General features: G+C 34.7%; 1 protein-coding gene across 1 annotated transcript in view; it reads right to left on the bottom strand.

Annotated features, from left to right (window-relative positions):
* nalcn (sodium leak channel, non-selective) overlaps positions 1 to 14987 on the bottom strand; it is an 828408-nt gene that overhangs the window by 335459 nt on the left and 477962 nt on the right. The window contains exon 14 of the mRNA XM_039744792.1: positions 10666 to 10857. Within this exon, the coding sequence (XP_039600726.1) occupies positions 10666 to 10857 (192 nt within the window). The remainder of the gene's footprint in view (positions 1 to 10665; positions 10858 to 14987) is intronic.

The following is a 14987-nucleotide window of genomic DNA, read 5'->3' as shown; positions in this document are numbered from 1 at the left end:
AAGTGATAGTTAAGCTTCAGTAGGAGTTGGCTGTTATTTTTCATATACAGTATTCTTTCTTTCCATGTCCGCTGTCTGTGAGGAATTTGTGCCGCTAGGACGCGACAATTTGTGTGTGGTCATGTGACTGCATGGCTACATCTGATTAGTAAAACGAAGACATGTGATTATTGTTGCTACGTCTGATTGGTGAAACAGTCATGCATTACATCCACTGGCAGATTCTCTCTGGCAAAAATATAGCGTACTATATCTAATGGAAAAAAAGTAATGATTCGAGTGTTGCCCAATGTAGCGGAGTAAGAGTAGTGTTTCTTTTTCACAAATGTACTCAAGTAAAAGTAAAAAGTATAGTGCAGTAAAACTACTCTTAGAAGTACAATTTTTTTAAAAAGTTACTCAGGTAAATGTAACGGGGTAAATGTAACTCATTACTTCCCACCTCTGGACATCATCATAACAATTACAATGAATACCATGATGATGCATGATCAAAACAAAATTGAGGAGGTATGTGATAAAAACCAAGGGATCTGTGAATGATGCAGTGAATCCTGTTGCACACCAAGAGTGAATGGTGAGAACTGAAGTTAATCAGTTAATTATTTTTTAAATCTACAAGTAGGACTGAAACCACGAATAAGCAGTTTCTGTTATACACAGGGAAGACAGTTGTTCAAATAACGATATTAAAAATAATGTCAAATTTTAAATTAAAATGAAGAAGGATAAGGATAATTAGTAATTCAGAACCAGCATCCCAAAGGAATTCATTTAGGGTTCTAACAAAAGCTGCTTCACTACAATGTTTGGAATGAAAACTAGCCTGAAAAGGTTCCAAATTTGTATTAATGTTCACATGGTCCTGTACTTGGGAAGCAATAACACATTCTAAAATTTCAGCAAGAAATGAAAGATTGGAAATAGAATAAGAATCGTTGAATTCATTGTGATTATTACTTGCATATTAGTAATGGGGTGACAGCAGCATTTTAATTTAGTCAGGGACTACACCAGATGTAATGGAATCATTAATAATAGCAGTTAAAACAAGAATTAAGGAAAGTGAAGAAATTTTGTCACAGACAGTGGGAAAAATGTTTTTTTAAACATACAGTAGACAAATAAGACTTACACATCATCTCCAAAAACAAAATATCATTAACTGGAGAGCAATTAAAAAACATGTTGTGATGTGTGATGCAGTAGTCATGCAGGATGGAAGTGAAGGTAGTTGTGTTGTGCTGAGTTGTTGAAGTATGGCATTCATTTTGAATGGAAAACATTTTTAAACCTTCAAACAGATACAGATAAAGTGATTGTTAAGTTAGGCACATACAACAATCAATAATAGAAAATGTTAAAAGTATGCAGAAAAAAATAAATTTAAACTACTTAGAAAACATCTTAGAAAAAAAAAATATTGAAACAGCAAAAGAACAAAATTGGCAAGAAGCATCAGCAAGTAAAAGTATAATTCATAATTCTCTCAGCCAGGAAGACAGCTTGATTCCACATCCTTTGATTTTTATAAAAGTTAATTTTCTTGCATTTTTTTCTTTTTGTGGCCATGAGTATCATGTAACTTCTCCAGGTACCCACTTCATCAGGCAGCATATCAGGCGCAAGTCACTGTTTTGGAGTCAGGAGCAGTTGTTGAATAAATAATGGAGTAAAGCTGAAGTAAACTCTCTCAAGATAAATTTGGATCAGTAAAAAAAATTTTAATTGAAGTTGCACAAAATGCTTTTCTGTTTATAAGACAGGTCTGTTTGAACATCTGCCAATACTTTAATTGGGAAACTTTGAAATTAAAAAAATGTGTACATACACTATTCAAGAATCTCTATAAATACTGTATACAACTTCCCAAAAAATCATTATAATAAGAATATGATACCTTTCACCAAAATTATTATATGCAAATGTAACTAAAATTAGAATTCTAGTAGTAGGGATTCTGGGGAAAAAAACCCATTAAAGTAAAAATGTACTGTAGATGCAATGATAATCTATTTTCTTCATCTGAAAAATGACACTTTGCTTGCTCCGCTTTTAAAATTTCAGGTCATACAGATGTTTATGACAGTGTTTTTACATTTTTTTAACCTATATTTTTATTTTTGTTTTGTTCAATGGTTATTTCCCATTTGTTTCTGTAGATTTAAGATATGACTTCAAACAAGCATGATCATGTGCCCTTGGAGGGCATTGTGGGACACTATAAAGGCAGACCTGGTAAGACTGTGAGATTGTTGGCTCTTCCAATTGTTTTGTCTTTTTGATTTTTGGTCACTTAAAATGTTTACAAGCACTATGTTGTTCTGTCACTTTGCATTGTGCACATTATTTTGTTTAACATTTTGAGCATAATTTGGTTTTCCACAATTTTTTGTTTAACCTTCATGACATTTCTTTAATGTAAATACGGTTAAGCCTGACATGTAATGGTCCACTATGTAGTGTTAAGCCTAAATAACTCACTAGACAGTATTCTGCTGCCATCTGGAGGATGAAAAAAACATCATGCTGCAGATAATTAAAGCATATTTCTATTTGTTCAGTCAATGTATGGTATCACTATGGTAACTCTTTAATATACATCACTGGGACAGAGACCTTAACCAAAAACACAATGGCAAATGAAAAGCCATAAACAGAGATTTAGAACCAACTGAAAAAGAATCATTACTCAAATTGAATGATAGTGATGACAATATGAATTGGTTATCAGATGTTGATTATTCTGCCTGAAGGCTGGAAATGGACCAGAAGATGAAATAACAAGAAAAAAGTTGAATCTGAGAAGATTAATCTGATTGCATCAAAGCCTAATAATTACTCAGAAACCAAAAGGAATTGCAAAAGTTCAGAAACCAGAAATTCAGGAGAGAAATTTGTACTACATTTTGTTTGAGTTTTTTATCCAAATCATAAACATGAATGAATTTTTATACCAGCATGTAAGGGATCGCACTGACATAAAATGTGAGGTTGTCCAAAACCATGTTTTTTTGGCATAGAGAACTAGTGTGCTGTTAATGGGAATCATAACATTGCAGCACAATATAACATTGTGGCACCATGAAAAATATAATTACTAAATTAAGAAAAATTATAATGCATAATTAGCTGCACAGAAATGTTCCAGAAATAAAGGAACACATATTCCAATGCATACATTTGCTTGGAATTTTTTTTTTCTAAGAGAAATACATTTTTAAAATGAAAATCTCAAAACAGAAACACAGGCTGTGATACTGAAATCTTTTTAATTGATTCTGAATAGTCAAGTTCCAGTGATGTTCGTGTTTCGTGTTGGCTTCATATTACTACTGACAAACCTGCACCTCCTCTTTGCCCATTTACTGGTAAACCATGTCTAAAAATGTCTGTTAATCATGATTATCTGAATTATTTACGATTTGTCAATGATAGTCTGGTGGAGAAAATAGTTGTTGAAATGAACTGCTATTCTGATCAGTGTAGAAAAAAATCACAATAAACCATTTGCTTGTCGCAGTCTCTGGCAGCCTGTCACTCCAGATAACATGTGGGTGTTTGTTAGTCTCCTCATATTGCAGGACATAGTAGGTAAACCAGTTTAGAGATAGTACAAGTCCACAAACCAGTTGTTGCAGACACTCATTTTTGACAAAGTTATGGGTGAGTGTCATTTTTCACTTAAGAAATACTTGCATTTCACTAATAACAATGACTATGATGAAGTCAATCACTAAACATTGAATCTGTACAAACTATTGGATGTGTATCAGGTGATTATCAAAAATAGGCAGAAGGTATATGTTCCAAATTGAGACATTATTGACAAACTCTCATGTGTTACAAGGCAAGGCTCTCATGGATACAATACATCACATCCAAAATTCGGTATAAAATTCTACATGTTTTGCGAAGCATGCTCTGGGTGCATCTGGAATATCACAAATAAAGCTTTCAATATCTTCTTAACCAATGCCTATGTGCATTGGCGACTGCCAATTCAAGTCAATTTTATTAATAGAGCACATTTAAAACAACAGACATTGACCAAAGTGCTGTACAGCCTCCATAAATACACCAATACATATACAGATACAGTAAACAAACACAACAGAAATAATTTTTAAAAATTTGTTACAAAATGTAGTTTAAAAACCTATAAGGTTTTATGGTGCTGACCTAGTATAAAAAGGCAGACTGTTACAAAGCTCAGGGGTAGCTACTGCAAAATTACAGTCCCCTCTAAGACTAAGTCTAGAGCTTTCCATGACCAATAACTTCTGGAGTACCTCAGGGACCATGAAGGAGAATAAGAGGTCAATAACATAAAAGGGGGCCAAACCATTCAGGGATTTAAAAACACAGTAAAATTGTCCTGTAGTGAAGCCAATGAAGAGAAGCTAAAATTGGTGTGATATGATTCTGTTTTCGTGTGCCTGTTAGAAGCCTGGCAGCAGCATTCTGGGCTAGATGAAGATGAGCAAGGGATGACTGATTAAGTCCAGTGTATAATGAGATGCAATAGTCAAGCCGAGAACAGACAAATGCATGAATTAGTTTTTCAAAATCAACTACAGAAAGAAACGGCATGTCATTAGTTAATAGAGTGTTTCAAAATATGTTACTTCTTGCCCATATACTAAATCTGCATCAGAACAGGAGTGGACAATAGACCTACTTTTTCTACTTTTCTACTATAATTATGTTCATGTTTCGGTATTTACATGTTTCTGTTACACATACTAACATTTTGTGTTGTTGAACGCTTTTGGGTTGTTTTTCTGGGGAATAAACATAATGCTAAGGATGCCACATCAGCTTGTTTTTTAACAGCACAGAGCTACTTCAATGTTCATATAGGAGTTAGTTAAAGCAGGCAGGTGCCCAAGCTGATTAAGCACAGTCAAGGAATGAAGTAAGCAACACGTAGTACTACTATTTAGCTTTCCAGATTTTCTACTGATAGGGTTTGCTACTAATTTTCACCACATGCAGTATTCTACTTTGTACCGTCCAATCACTGCTAAAATGTTAGCATTTTAGCAACACATTTCAAACAGCTTTATTTTTCCAAAGCTCTTTTTCGTCTCCTGATTTAACAATTTTCCGATCAGTTCAGTTTTGAAAATACTTCTTTAAATAATTCTTCAGCAAATCTTCTCTACATTTAGTACTGTTACAGATACAAATAAATACTCACTGTTATAACACTTAATTTTTAATCTGTTTCAAGCAGCCACTTTTATGTAGCTACTGATTATCAAGTTCAATTTACCGGTATCTCTTTTGGGATCACAGAACAAGAAGACTATGAAAAAGGCTGAGTAACAATGGAATAAATTTAACAGAATACCTAATACTGGATAATTAGTAGATCTCTGGGGATAATACTGATAATAATAAAAAAATGTCAGTTTTAAAAGGCTCTTTGTTATTTTTTTCTTTCTTTTCCTTTATGTTGTTTATGTTTTACTGCTTTTGGCATTGTGGATTGACAGAGTTAATGGCCATGCAGCAAATGAGTTGCTGCTTTGTTTTGGCCTTCACTGCAACTTGTATGAACTCTGATACACTCACAACAATAATTCAGCTTATTAGAGCATTTTTCATTATGTAGAAAGAAAAAGATGTTTGGGTGGGGTGGGGGGATCATTAGGTTTAAAGGTCTGGTGGGGATCTGTGCTGTATGTTTGGATTTCTGTATCCTCCAGCAGTGGAGTTTAGGTGGGTATTAAGAAGGGAAACATACATTATATCTAGTAAGAATGGAACAAAGAACAACTGCCATATCTTTTGTTTGGGAGTCATCATTGGCTCTATACTTTTCCCCATTTTTGTTGTATCACAGTCCCCTTTCCTCATTATTGTTAATTGCTTTCTTACCAGCCTGGAGCCTAATCGCCTAGGCCTCCAATTGGTTTATAGCCCTCTGGGACTGCAGATAATGAAGCTGTAGTTACTTGAGGGAAGTTAAAAAACCTTTTAGACCATCAACTCTTTGTTGTGACATTGCCTTTGGTCTCCTTTCCCTTTAAATAGGAATTTGGCAATTTAAAAGCAGTCACTCTGATTAGGTTGTGCCCATCTATAGTATGTGTTCTAAATGGATTCCTTGTCTATGAGTATAAATGCAACTAAGGAGAAATCAAACTCACAATAAAAGCAAAGGTTCTTCCTTGGACAGGAAAAAGGCAGACAGAAGTAGGTTGGAATGAACCACAAGATGGGAGCAGTAAATAACAATGCAATAGTCACATATACTGGGAAGTCAAAATGAAAACAAAATGGCATGCTAGACATTTCACCAAAAATCTAATTAAAAATAAATAGACATAAAGTCTGTTAGCCCTGAAAATCTTTAAAGGAAAACTTTACCCAAAAATTATATTTTTAATACATTACTTACCTATGTAATTTGTAGTGGGGGCTGAGTGATTATTATTTATTAAAAGGGCATTTTTCCTTTTTGTTTTCTTTTGTATGTTTCTCAGAGCATTCAGGTGAACCAGACACACACACTTGTTCCTTGTACAGATCATGGCTGCAGTTTTAAGTTAAAAACAGCAAATGCAAGCATATGTTTATATATAATAACTAGCAATGCTACTCTTCTAAAACAGGTTGAAATCAAAGTAATCAGTGGTAACATTTGCAGTGCACTATGCAATGCATATGTCTGTGCTATATGCCATTTGGTATGTGATTGGTAAAAGCAGTATTAATGTTTGTGATGCGTCATCTACTGGAATGACAAATGCAATGTCTTTTTCTACTAAAAATGTTTGTGCTGCACCATCTTTTGGAATGACAGAGACATAGCAACCAGATAGACACACACTTATCCTTTTATTAAGCTGGATATTAGCAACATTCAGGAGAGTATACCGGATGCTGAAAAAATGGTGTTTTTAGACACATCTTTAAAAAAGCAGCTCATCTCATACTTCACAATTTGTACAAATTGAAATTATAAAGAATTATACATACAGTATATGAGAGCCATCTATATTTTTGAAAATCAATACAAAGAAAGTTACAAAATTCAGGGAAGTCTTTAATGCTCACAACAAGACAAAAATTCTTAAACTTGATTGCATCAGTATTGTTGTGATACTTAACCAGCTGAGTCAAAAGTAAAAGAGTATCATTGCTCATTGCAGCACAGTGAGCACCGCTATAATTCTTTCCATAAATAATACTCTTTGCGTATTGAAACACATTTTTATTGCCCATTTTTGAAGTGAAGAATAAAATAGGTTTCTTCTTTACATGATCGGGATTTGTGTTGTTTACTATTGCAGTAAAGAAAATATTTTGAAAAATTGTTAAAAAGAGTAGAGGGGAAAATATACTAGAAGCTACAATATTCTTATACAAAAACAATATTTCTATTTAACATTTTTAACTATGATCTGGGAATCAATAATAGTGCTCTGTATATTGTAAATGTTGAACAGTATACCCACATACTGTATATTGTAACCCAAATATTCTCTATGATAATATTCAAGTGTCTTTGTAACTTGTCAAAAGTTTGTATTATTTTTTGTATGCTTTATAACAGTTTTATAACAATATGGTAAAATACACACTTATGTGGCATCCATGAATGATTATTACTCATTAATAAGTAAATAGGTACTAGTTATGAGACCTACATTGAATTATGAACTCAAAATAATGTTAATTTACAGTGAATCTAAACTATTTGTAAAGTACTAAGACCTATATAACAAAGACTTCAACAGAACACAAAGTAAACAAAGTGTAGTTTATCAAACAAAATTGTTAAAGTATTACATAAAACAGAATAGGTAGCATAGAACAGAATTTTTTGTGTAGAATATGCAATTTGTGGGATAAATAAGAAGTAGTAAACAAAATGAAATGACTCAGAGAAAAAATTACAGAAGGACAGTCTGAAAAGTTGTCATGCATTGGTGCAAGACACGGAATCTAACCACCTCATGGCACTTATGAAACAGTTTCATTGAAGGATGGATGCCTATTCTGTGAAGTCTGAATGTCTTGCTTGTGTCTATGAGATTGTCCGTCGGGAAATGGATTTTCTTTCCACAGTTAGTTCAGCAGCTTTCAGGCTGATTTGAATCACAGAATTGACTTGGTGTTTGGAAGCGTCTGATGATGTTTAAATTGGACAGAAATGTTCTGATCATCAGTCCAGAGCAAGTTTTAGTTTTACATTTAATAATTTGCTTTTTTTTCCCAAAGTGACTTACAAATCACATTGGTACAATGGTTTTAAATTTCTGAATTAAGAAATCTATAGTTCAATCTTCACTACAAACCATATGACCCAGAGCAAGGCACTTAAGCTTCTATTTTAATTGTAGAAACAGTGAAACATATATGGGCTTTGGATAGATACTGTAAATTACTTAAAAAAATAGTCTCCTTCTCAAGTCGAATACTAAATTTTGAACCCCAAATAAATGCATTTTAATTGTCTTTTTAGACAAAGGAAATTGCAAGCAATGCTGACAGTGTCCTCTGGCTCTTGTAGTTTAAAAAAAATAAAATTATTTACACAATGTGAGATGTGCATTTAATCCTTATTACAAGAATTAAAAAGAACCATTTGCAAAACAATCTGTGATGGATATCTTTGTCAGGTATAGAACAAAACTAAACAATGAGGTTTAACAAAAGCAAAATTAACTGCAGCAGTTTGCCACTTCTGCCAAATACACTTTTAAAAGAGAGCCAGCAGTCAAAAGAGTATTTGAAGCAGGGATCTAAAAGTCTCCAGATTAATATAGGATTACTTAAATAGAAATGATCAGGATATTAGTGATTGTTGGGAGACTGTATATATGGCACATGAAAATGTAGGGCTGTAAGTTATTATTTTAGCTCAGACTGTGTTACATAAGACACTTGACAAATCGTACCTTTTTTGATTCCAGACATACTGTACTTCCTGTTCATTAAAAAAACAACATCTGTTTGCAATAGCTTTTGCTTATTCAATGGTTACTTTCTTTATCTAACATATACCTGTGTTGAACTTGACAGTACTTTGAAGCTGATAGTGGGCAGGAGATCTTTAGAGATTTTACACAAAGATAAAGTATGCAGTTTATATACAGTAGATATATAAAAAGACAGATCCATAGTTTAAAATATGGGAATCTCCTTTGAAGTCCACCTGTGGTCAATTCAATTGATTTCACATGATTAGAAAAGGCACACATCCATCTACAGAAGGTCCCCTAGTTGACAAGTTGTATCAGAGCATGAGATCAAAGGAATTGTCTACAGACCTTAAAGACAAGATTGTACTGAGACACTGATATGGGGAAGAGTACAAAAAATCCTTGTAGTATTTAAGATTTACAAGAGCACAGAAGCCTCCCATAATTTTTAAATGGAATAATGTTTCTGTAATATTAGTAGGCAGCAGTGAAGATAACTGATATTCAGTGAAACACTTTGGTCTATGTATCATCCATCCATCCATTTTCCAACCCGCTGAATCCGAACACAGGGTCACGGGGGTCTGCTGGCCAATCCCAGCCAACACAGGGCACGAGGCAGGAACCAATCCTGGACAGGGTGCCAGCCCACCGAAGGACACACACAAACACACCCACACACCAAGCACACACTAGGGCCAATTTAGAATCGCCAAACCACCTAACCAGCACATCTTTTGACTGTGGGAGGAAACCAGAGCGCCCAGAGGAAACCCACGCAGACACGGGGAGAACATGCAAACTCCACGCAGGAAGGACCCGGAAAACGAACCCAGGTCTCCTAACTGCGAGGCAGCAGCGCTACCACTGCGCCACCGTGTCGCCCTCTATGTATCATATATTTTTAGTATTTAATATAGTTATGGTATAATGCATTAATTTTCTTCTAATTATGCATTCTTTTTTAAATTATTGTGCCATCTTAGTCTGTGAGAAAACATTCGGCTCAGCCAAGAGAAATCCTGAGAAGGATTTGTTCACAAAGATTTCTAGAAATGGGAGGGGGATGAAGTCCCCTAACAAGAAACCAAAACAATATTACCTAAAACTAATAAAAATGTTTTACCACAAAACAGCATTGAGAACTCCATAACCACTGACCGCCTCAATCCTTGGACTTTAGAATTGTGGCCATTCATAAGCATCCACTCACCAGACTTTTCTGCATTGTCTGACAACACCTGAACAAGACAACAGCCAATGCACTGAATGCACAATGGCTAGCACTGAACCTGGCCCATTTGTGGAGCTAATCCTCTCTGCCGGTTTTACTGGTTTCAGTTAACTAGGGTTTTTCACCTATTCCAATTTCAAGGATGGTAGATAATTAAAGAGGATGAAAGAAAAAGGTAAAGGAAAACCCTGATACAAGGTAAAAATGTCTGCTTATTTATGTTGCATCAGGGAAGTGCTGTGCTGTAGTTTTGTTTATCTTCTAAGTTAACCCCTTTTTACTAAGAAAATAATAACCAAACATTACACATTCTAGAATACACTCCATTGTCTAGGCAGCTTTCTAATTGTATTTAGTCACTCAAGAATTATGGAAAGTTACTTATTTATGTAACTATACGGACATTTAACTTTATATCATTGCTCACTTTACACATATAGCGATGTTTAAGACATTTTTGTAATTTTATGGAATTATTTCTCCTGTACTTACCCTTGGAAAGGTAGTGAATCGGTCTAGTTCTTCAACAAAGCAGAACATTTGTAAGCTGATGGCAGACATCACAATCAGGAGACTAGCTGTGAAAACCACTAAGCTTCCAAGCTTTTTTCCTGGTCCAAATATCTTGTACACAAAATCTTCCAGAGCCGGGGAAATTTTAATTAAACGAACGACTCTGAGAACCTGTTTGGAAAAAAAGAAAATAATTCTATTTGACTGAGAAAAAATAACCTTCTTTATATATTTGTCTATTTTTTACAGCATAAACAAAATGTTCTGATGAAATTGAGGTGGAGCGCGGAACTTTTAGTTTTTGTAGTTTAACAGAGAAAGTGGCTATGTAATGGGAGGGGCAGCTATCAAACTGTCTTTCATAATAAGGAGAATATATGATTCTTTACTTGTAGAATAGTCTGCATTTGTTTACCCTTGTAATTATCTGTTAATAAGAACTGCAAATAGAAAACCCTTAAGAAAACAGACTTTTAAGCTCTGCATAATTGAAAAATGAAGAATGACATTTGAGTTTATTCTGAGAAAGACAAAGATGTATTACATATATCAGAATTTGAAATGACCAGTAGATTGATAATGAAACTAAAAATATGTTTTGATCTGAATGAGGTTTAGTTTAAACACAATGAAGCATAAAAGAAAAATATTCTGTTTCAGCTCTAAAATGTTTTAAATCATAAGACAGTATGTAATAGTATGTAATAGTTAATGGACAAATTTGTGATTCTAGATTTCTAAGAAATGACCAGCTCACATGATATTCAGTATTCAGTTTTTACCTTTTCTTATGAGAGTAAATTGCTTCCATACTCTATTTAAACTGAAGCAAACCATACATGATAATCACTTTTATTTTTAAGTGTGGTACGTCTGTACTTGAACAAAATTTTTTTTTTTTTTTACCACAAGAAATGGTGGTGTTTTTTGTATGCAGTTTCTTACATTGTTTCCTATTTAACCTCGACATGTAACATTCCCATATAAGTTTTATGTTTGGTACTATCCTCATAGTAAGTTAATTCTACAGGGACATGTCTCTCATCTAAATAAGTGTACAATTTGGTTTATTAATTCTTTCTATTAACTATTAAGCAAAATTGCATTAAAAGCTCCAAAAAGCATGTGCCTCTATTCAAATAAATTGGATGCCTAAATGAAAGATATTGTGAAGTAAGAACTCAGGGTTATGACGTTTAGGTTCTTTGCTGAATTAAGAGATCCCAAGGTAGGGTCCATTGCTAGAAATGATCATTATCTCTTTTTAAATCACATACATAGTGTATGGGTGTGTGCATGACTGTGATCAGTATATCCAGGAAATGGTTTCCACATTGTATTAAATGCTACTGAAATAGTAATCAACTCTATGAAACTCTGCATTGCATTATTTATATTACAAAATGTAATGCTTTTGTTTACATTACTAGTGGGCTTTGCCCCCTGCTCGTTTTGTTCTCCCACCCCCTTCCCCCCATCCCCAGGGCGCGCTACATCCCAGCCACTTCACGTTTCTGCTGCTCATGTTGGGGTGCCTGAACGCACGCTAAGGAGATGCGGACAGATCAGCTGCTGGCTTGCTGCTGCTGCTGCCTAGCTGTGTGTTCTGTTTGTCGTGCTGCGCGTCGGACATTTAAAAGCCTGTACAGCAGCTGTCCTTTTGTCTCACTGCCTTGTCTCACAGGACGTTAAAGTGTCTCTCATGGGACTCTCACGGGACATTAAAGTGTCTATCGTGGGACATCAAAGTGTCTTCTGAGAAGATCATGTCTCAATGTGAGATTTTTTTATTATAATAGAGAGATGTTTATTTGGGGGTAGTCTTAAACTATACTATATTAGTAATCAGTTTATGATATGGTGGTCCTTTATGTGGAAATTAATTTTATTGGAATAAATACAATTGAATTGGAATTTTAGCATGTATAAGTAACTCATGTTGAAAAACAGAAGAAATTTCCAGAGTCATTGCATTTGGCAGTTATTAATATAAAGTTATGTGCCAACAAATTTATATTGATTTGAATTAGCTTGTTACCAACTTGATTTTTTGTTACGCATTTTATGCAGAATTTGACACCAGGAATTTGGGGCATAACAGATAAAATCTGTCTTATGAAATATATGGTGAAGATCAAAAACAAGTATACTTGGTACAGTAGGAAAATTTCTTCCCAACTCTGGTCTATGTTAAAATACCTAGAAGCAAAGTTATTCATATCTGTGGATGATTTGATGAGGTTTTGATCAACACAAGGTACATTTAGAAAGTTATTTGTGTTGTTGAATTTAAAAAAAAAAAACAATCCTGAAAATATTTCTTTGGGTGCATATTATAATACACTGCGGTGGGCTGGCGCCCCGCCCGGGGTTTGTTCCTGCCTTGCGCCCTGTGTTGGCTGGGATTGGCTCCAGCAGACCCCCATGACCCTGTGTTAGGATATAGTGGGTTGGATACTGGATGGATGGATGGATGGATATTATAATATAGGGCTTTTTTGTTTAGTACTTCAGTCCTCTGAGGCTGCAGGTTTTTGTCCAAACAAATTTCACATTCAGTTGTTTTCACCTTTAATAGATCTTATTATTTAATCAGATTACTTTTTTCCTTTTCTTATTAAGCATTAAGAAAAGTGCAATAGTATGAGATTTACATTTCTAAGAAATTAAGTTTTTTTGTGCCATAGCTTAAATGCAGCCTAGGTATATATCCAGCAGTGCATGGAAAGCAGGAAATTATAGACTAAAGCTCCTCTTAATAAGGTCGGTATGGGATTGGAAACTAGATTTTTTTTTCTTTTTGCTTACATTCACTGATATGAAACACTTTTTAAATATGTTAGATTCCTGAAAAAAATTGCCAACATGTGTCATCATGCTAGCAGCTTCAGTATTGGCAAGCTCAGTCAATTTAGCATTGTGGACCCAGCCAATGAAAAAGTATTTAATTTTCACTGTTGAGTCTTCTTAGATAGGAATTTTAACATCTTTGCTATGGAATTGCAATTCATGAGCATTGTATTTTTAGAATTAACATATGACCAGGTATGTGAATTCCTATTTTGGTCCATTGTACTAGATACCAATGATGTAATTTGTGATGCTTTAGATCCATATCTAACAGTTTTGTATCTGCGTTCAACATTTTGTTGCTTGGACACATCCTGTGAGTCGTGTCCATAAATAGCCAAATGATCTAAACAAATCAGGCCAGACCAATTGTTAGTTTGTTCCAGGGCTGTCAGTGTTATAATGTGACCCTCCAATATGCATATACAGAAGTTCTGATGAACTCTAAATTAACTAGGTATTACTGACATGACTGCACTGGCAATCTGAAGGTTGCTGGTTCGTATCTTGTAAATGCCAGAAGTAACTCTACTTTGTTGGGCCCATGAGCAAGGCCCTTAACCTGTAATTGCTTTGTCATGGGTATGATGTTAATCTACATCCAACCCTCCAACCAGGTCCTCCAATTTACAGGGAAAACTTGGGGGTCGTGGCAGGATTGGCACTCCAGCCACTGCAAAAACTGTGAGGCTAAGGTGTCATCCACATCACTTGGGTCCCAATCCAGGTCGTTTGTCATGTGGTGGGTGTCGCATTAGTGCATGATCTTAACCCCTGTCTCTCTCTTTAAATGCCTAACTCTGTTTTGTAATTTTCTTTTTAATTTGCCTTTTTTGTTACTTTTTCTCACTTAATTGCACCTTAATATTGATAATTAGTGGTCAGTGGAGTGGACTAGTGCTAGATCAGTACTAAAATTTTGACTTTGGTATCAATATCAGCCTTCCAACCTCATTACCAGTACTAAAATTGTACTGAAAAAAACAGTATTGAACCAAATCCCTGTCTTGCCCTCCTCCATAAATCTATACAAAAAACAGGGTCCCCTTTGGAATCTTCAGCATGTTTATACATTTGATGAGCCTGGAGGTCCATTGGTCCAGGAAGGGGAGATGGGGCTCCCCAAGGTGAATCGATCTAGATGTAATACATGTATATTTCTTTCAAGATGAGTGGTGGTGTATTGAAATGACACTAATAAACAACTGAGCACAAGGTGCTCAAAAACTACCATTTACTTTGGGCACCGAAATGATTGAAATCCTGGTATTGAACCATTTTAAAAATTGTACTTTTCCAAACTTTTTCAATACTGGTTTACCACACAACCCTACAGGGTAACACTGAACACTAAAGGGCGGCAAATACTTCTGTGTTAACCACTTACTAGCAAAAATGGCTTAATTATCCAGAACATTAATTAAGAAGAAAATATTGACCAGCAAGGTAAA

This window comes from Polypterus senegalus, chromosome 2 (genome assembly GCF_016835505.1).
Source record: "Polypterus senegalus isolate Bchr_013 chromosome 2, ASM1683550v1, whole genome shotgun sequence".
Lineage (NCBI taxonomy): Eukaryota > Metazoa > Chordata > Cladistia > Polypteriformes > Polypteridae > Polypterus > Polypterus senegalus.
The sequence above is the reverse complement of the archived record's forward strand: the minus strand, read 5'-3'. Positions and strand labels throughout refer to the sequence as shown.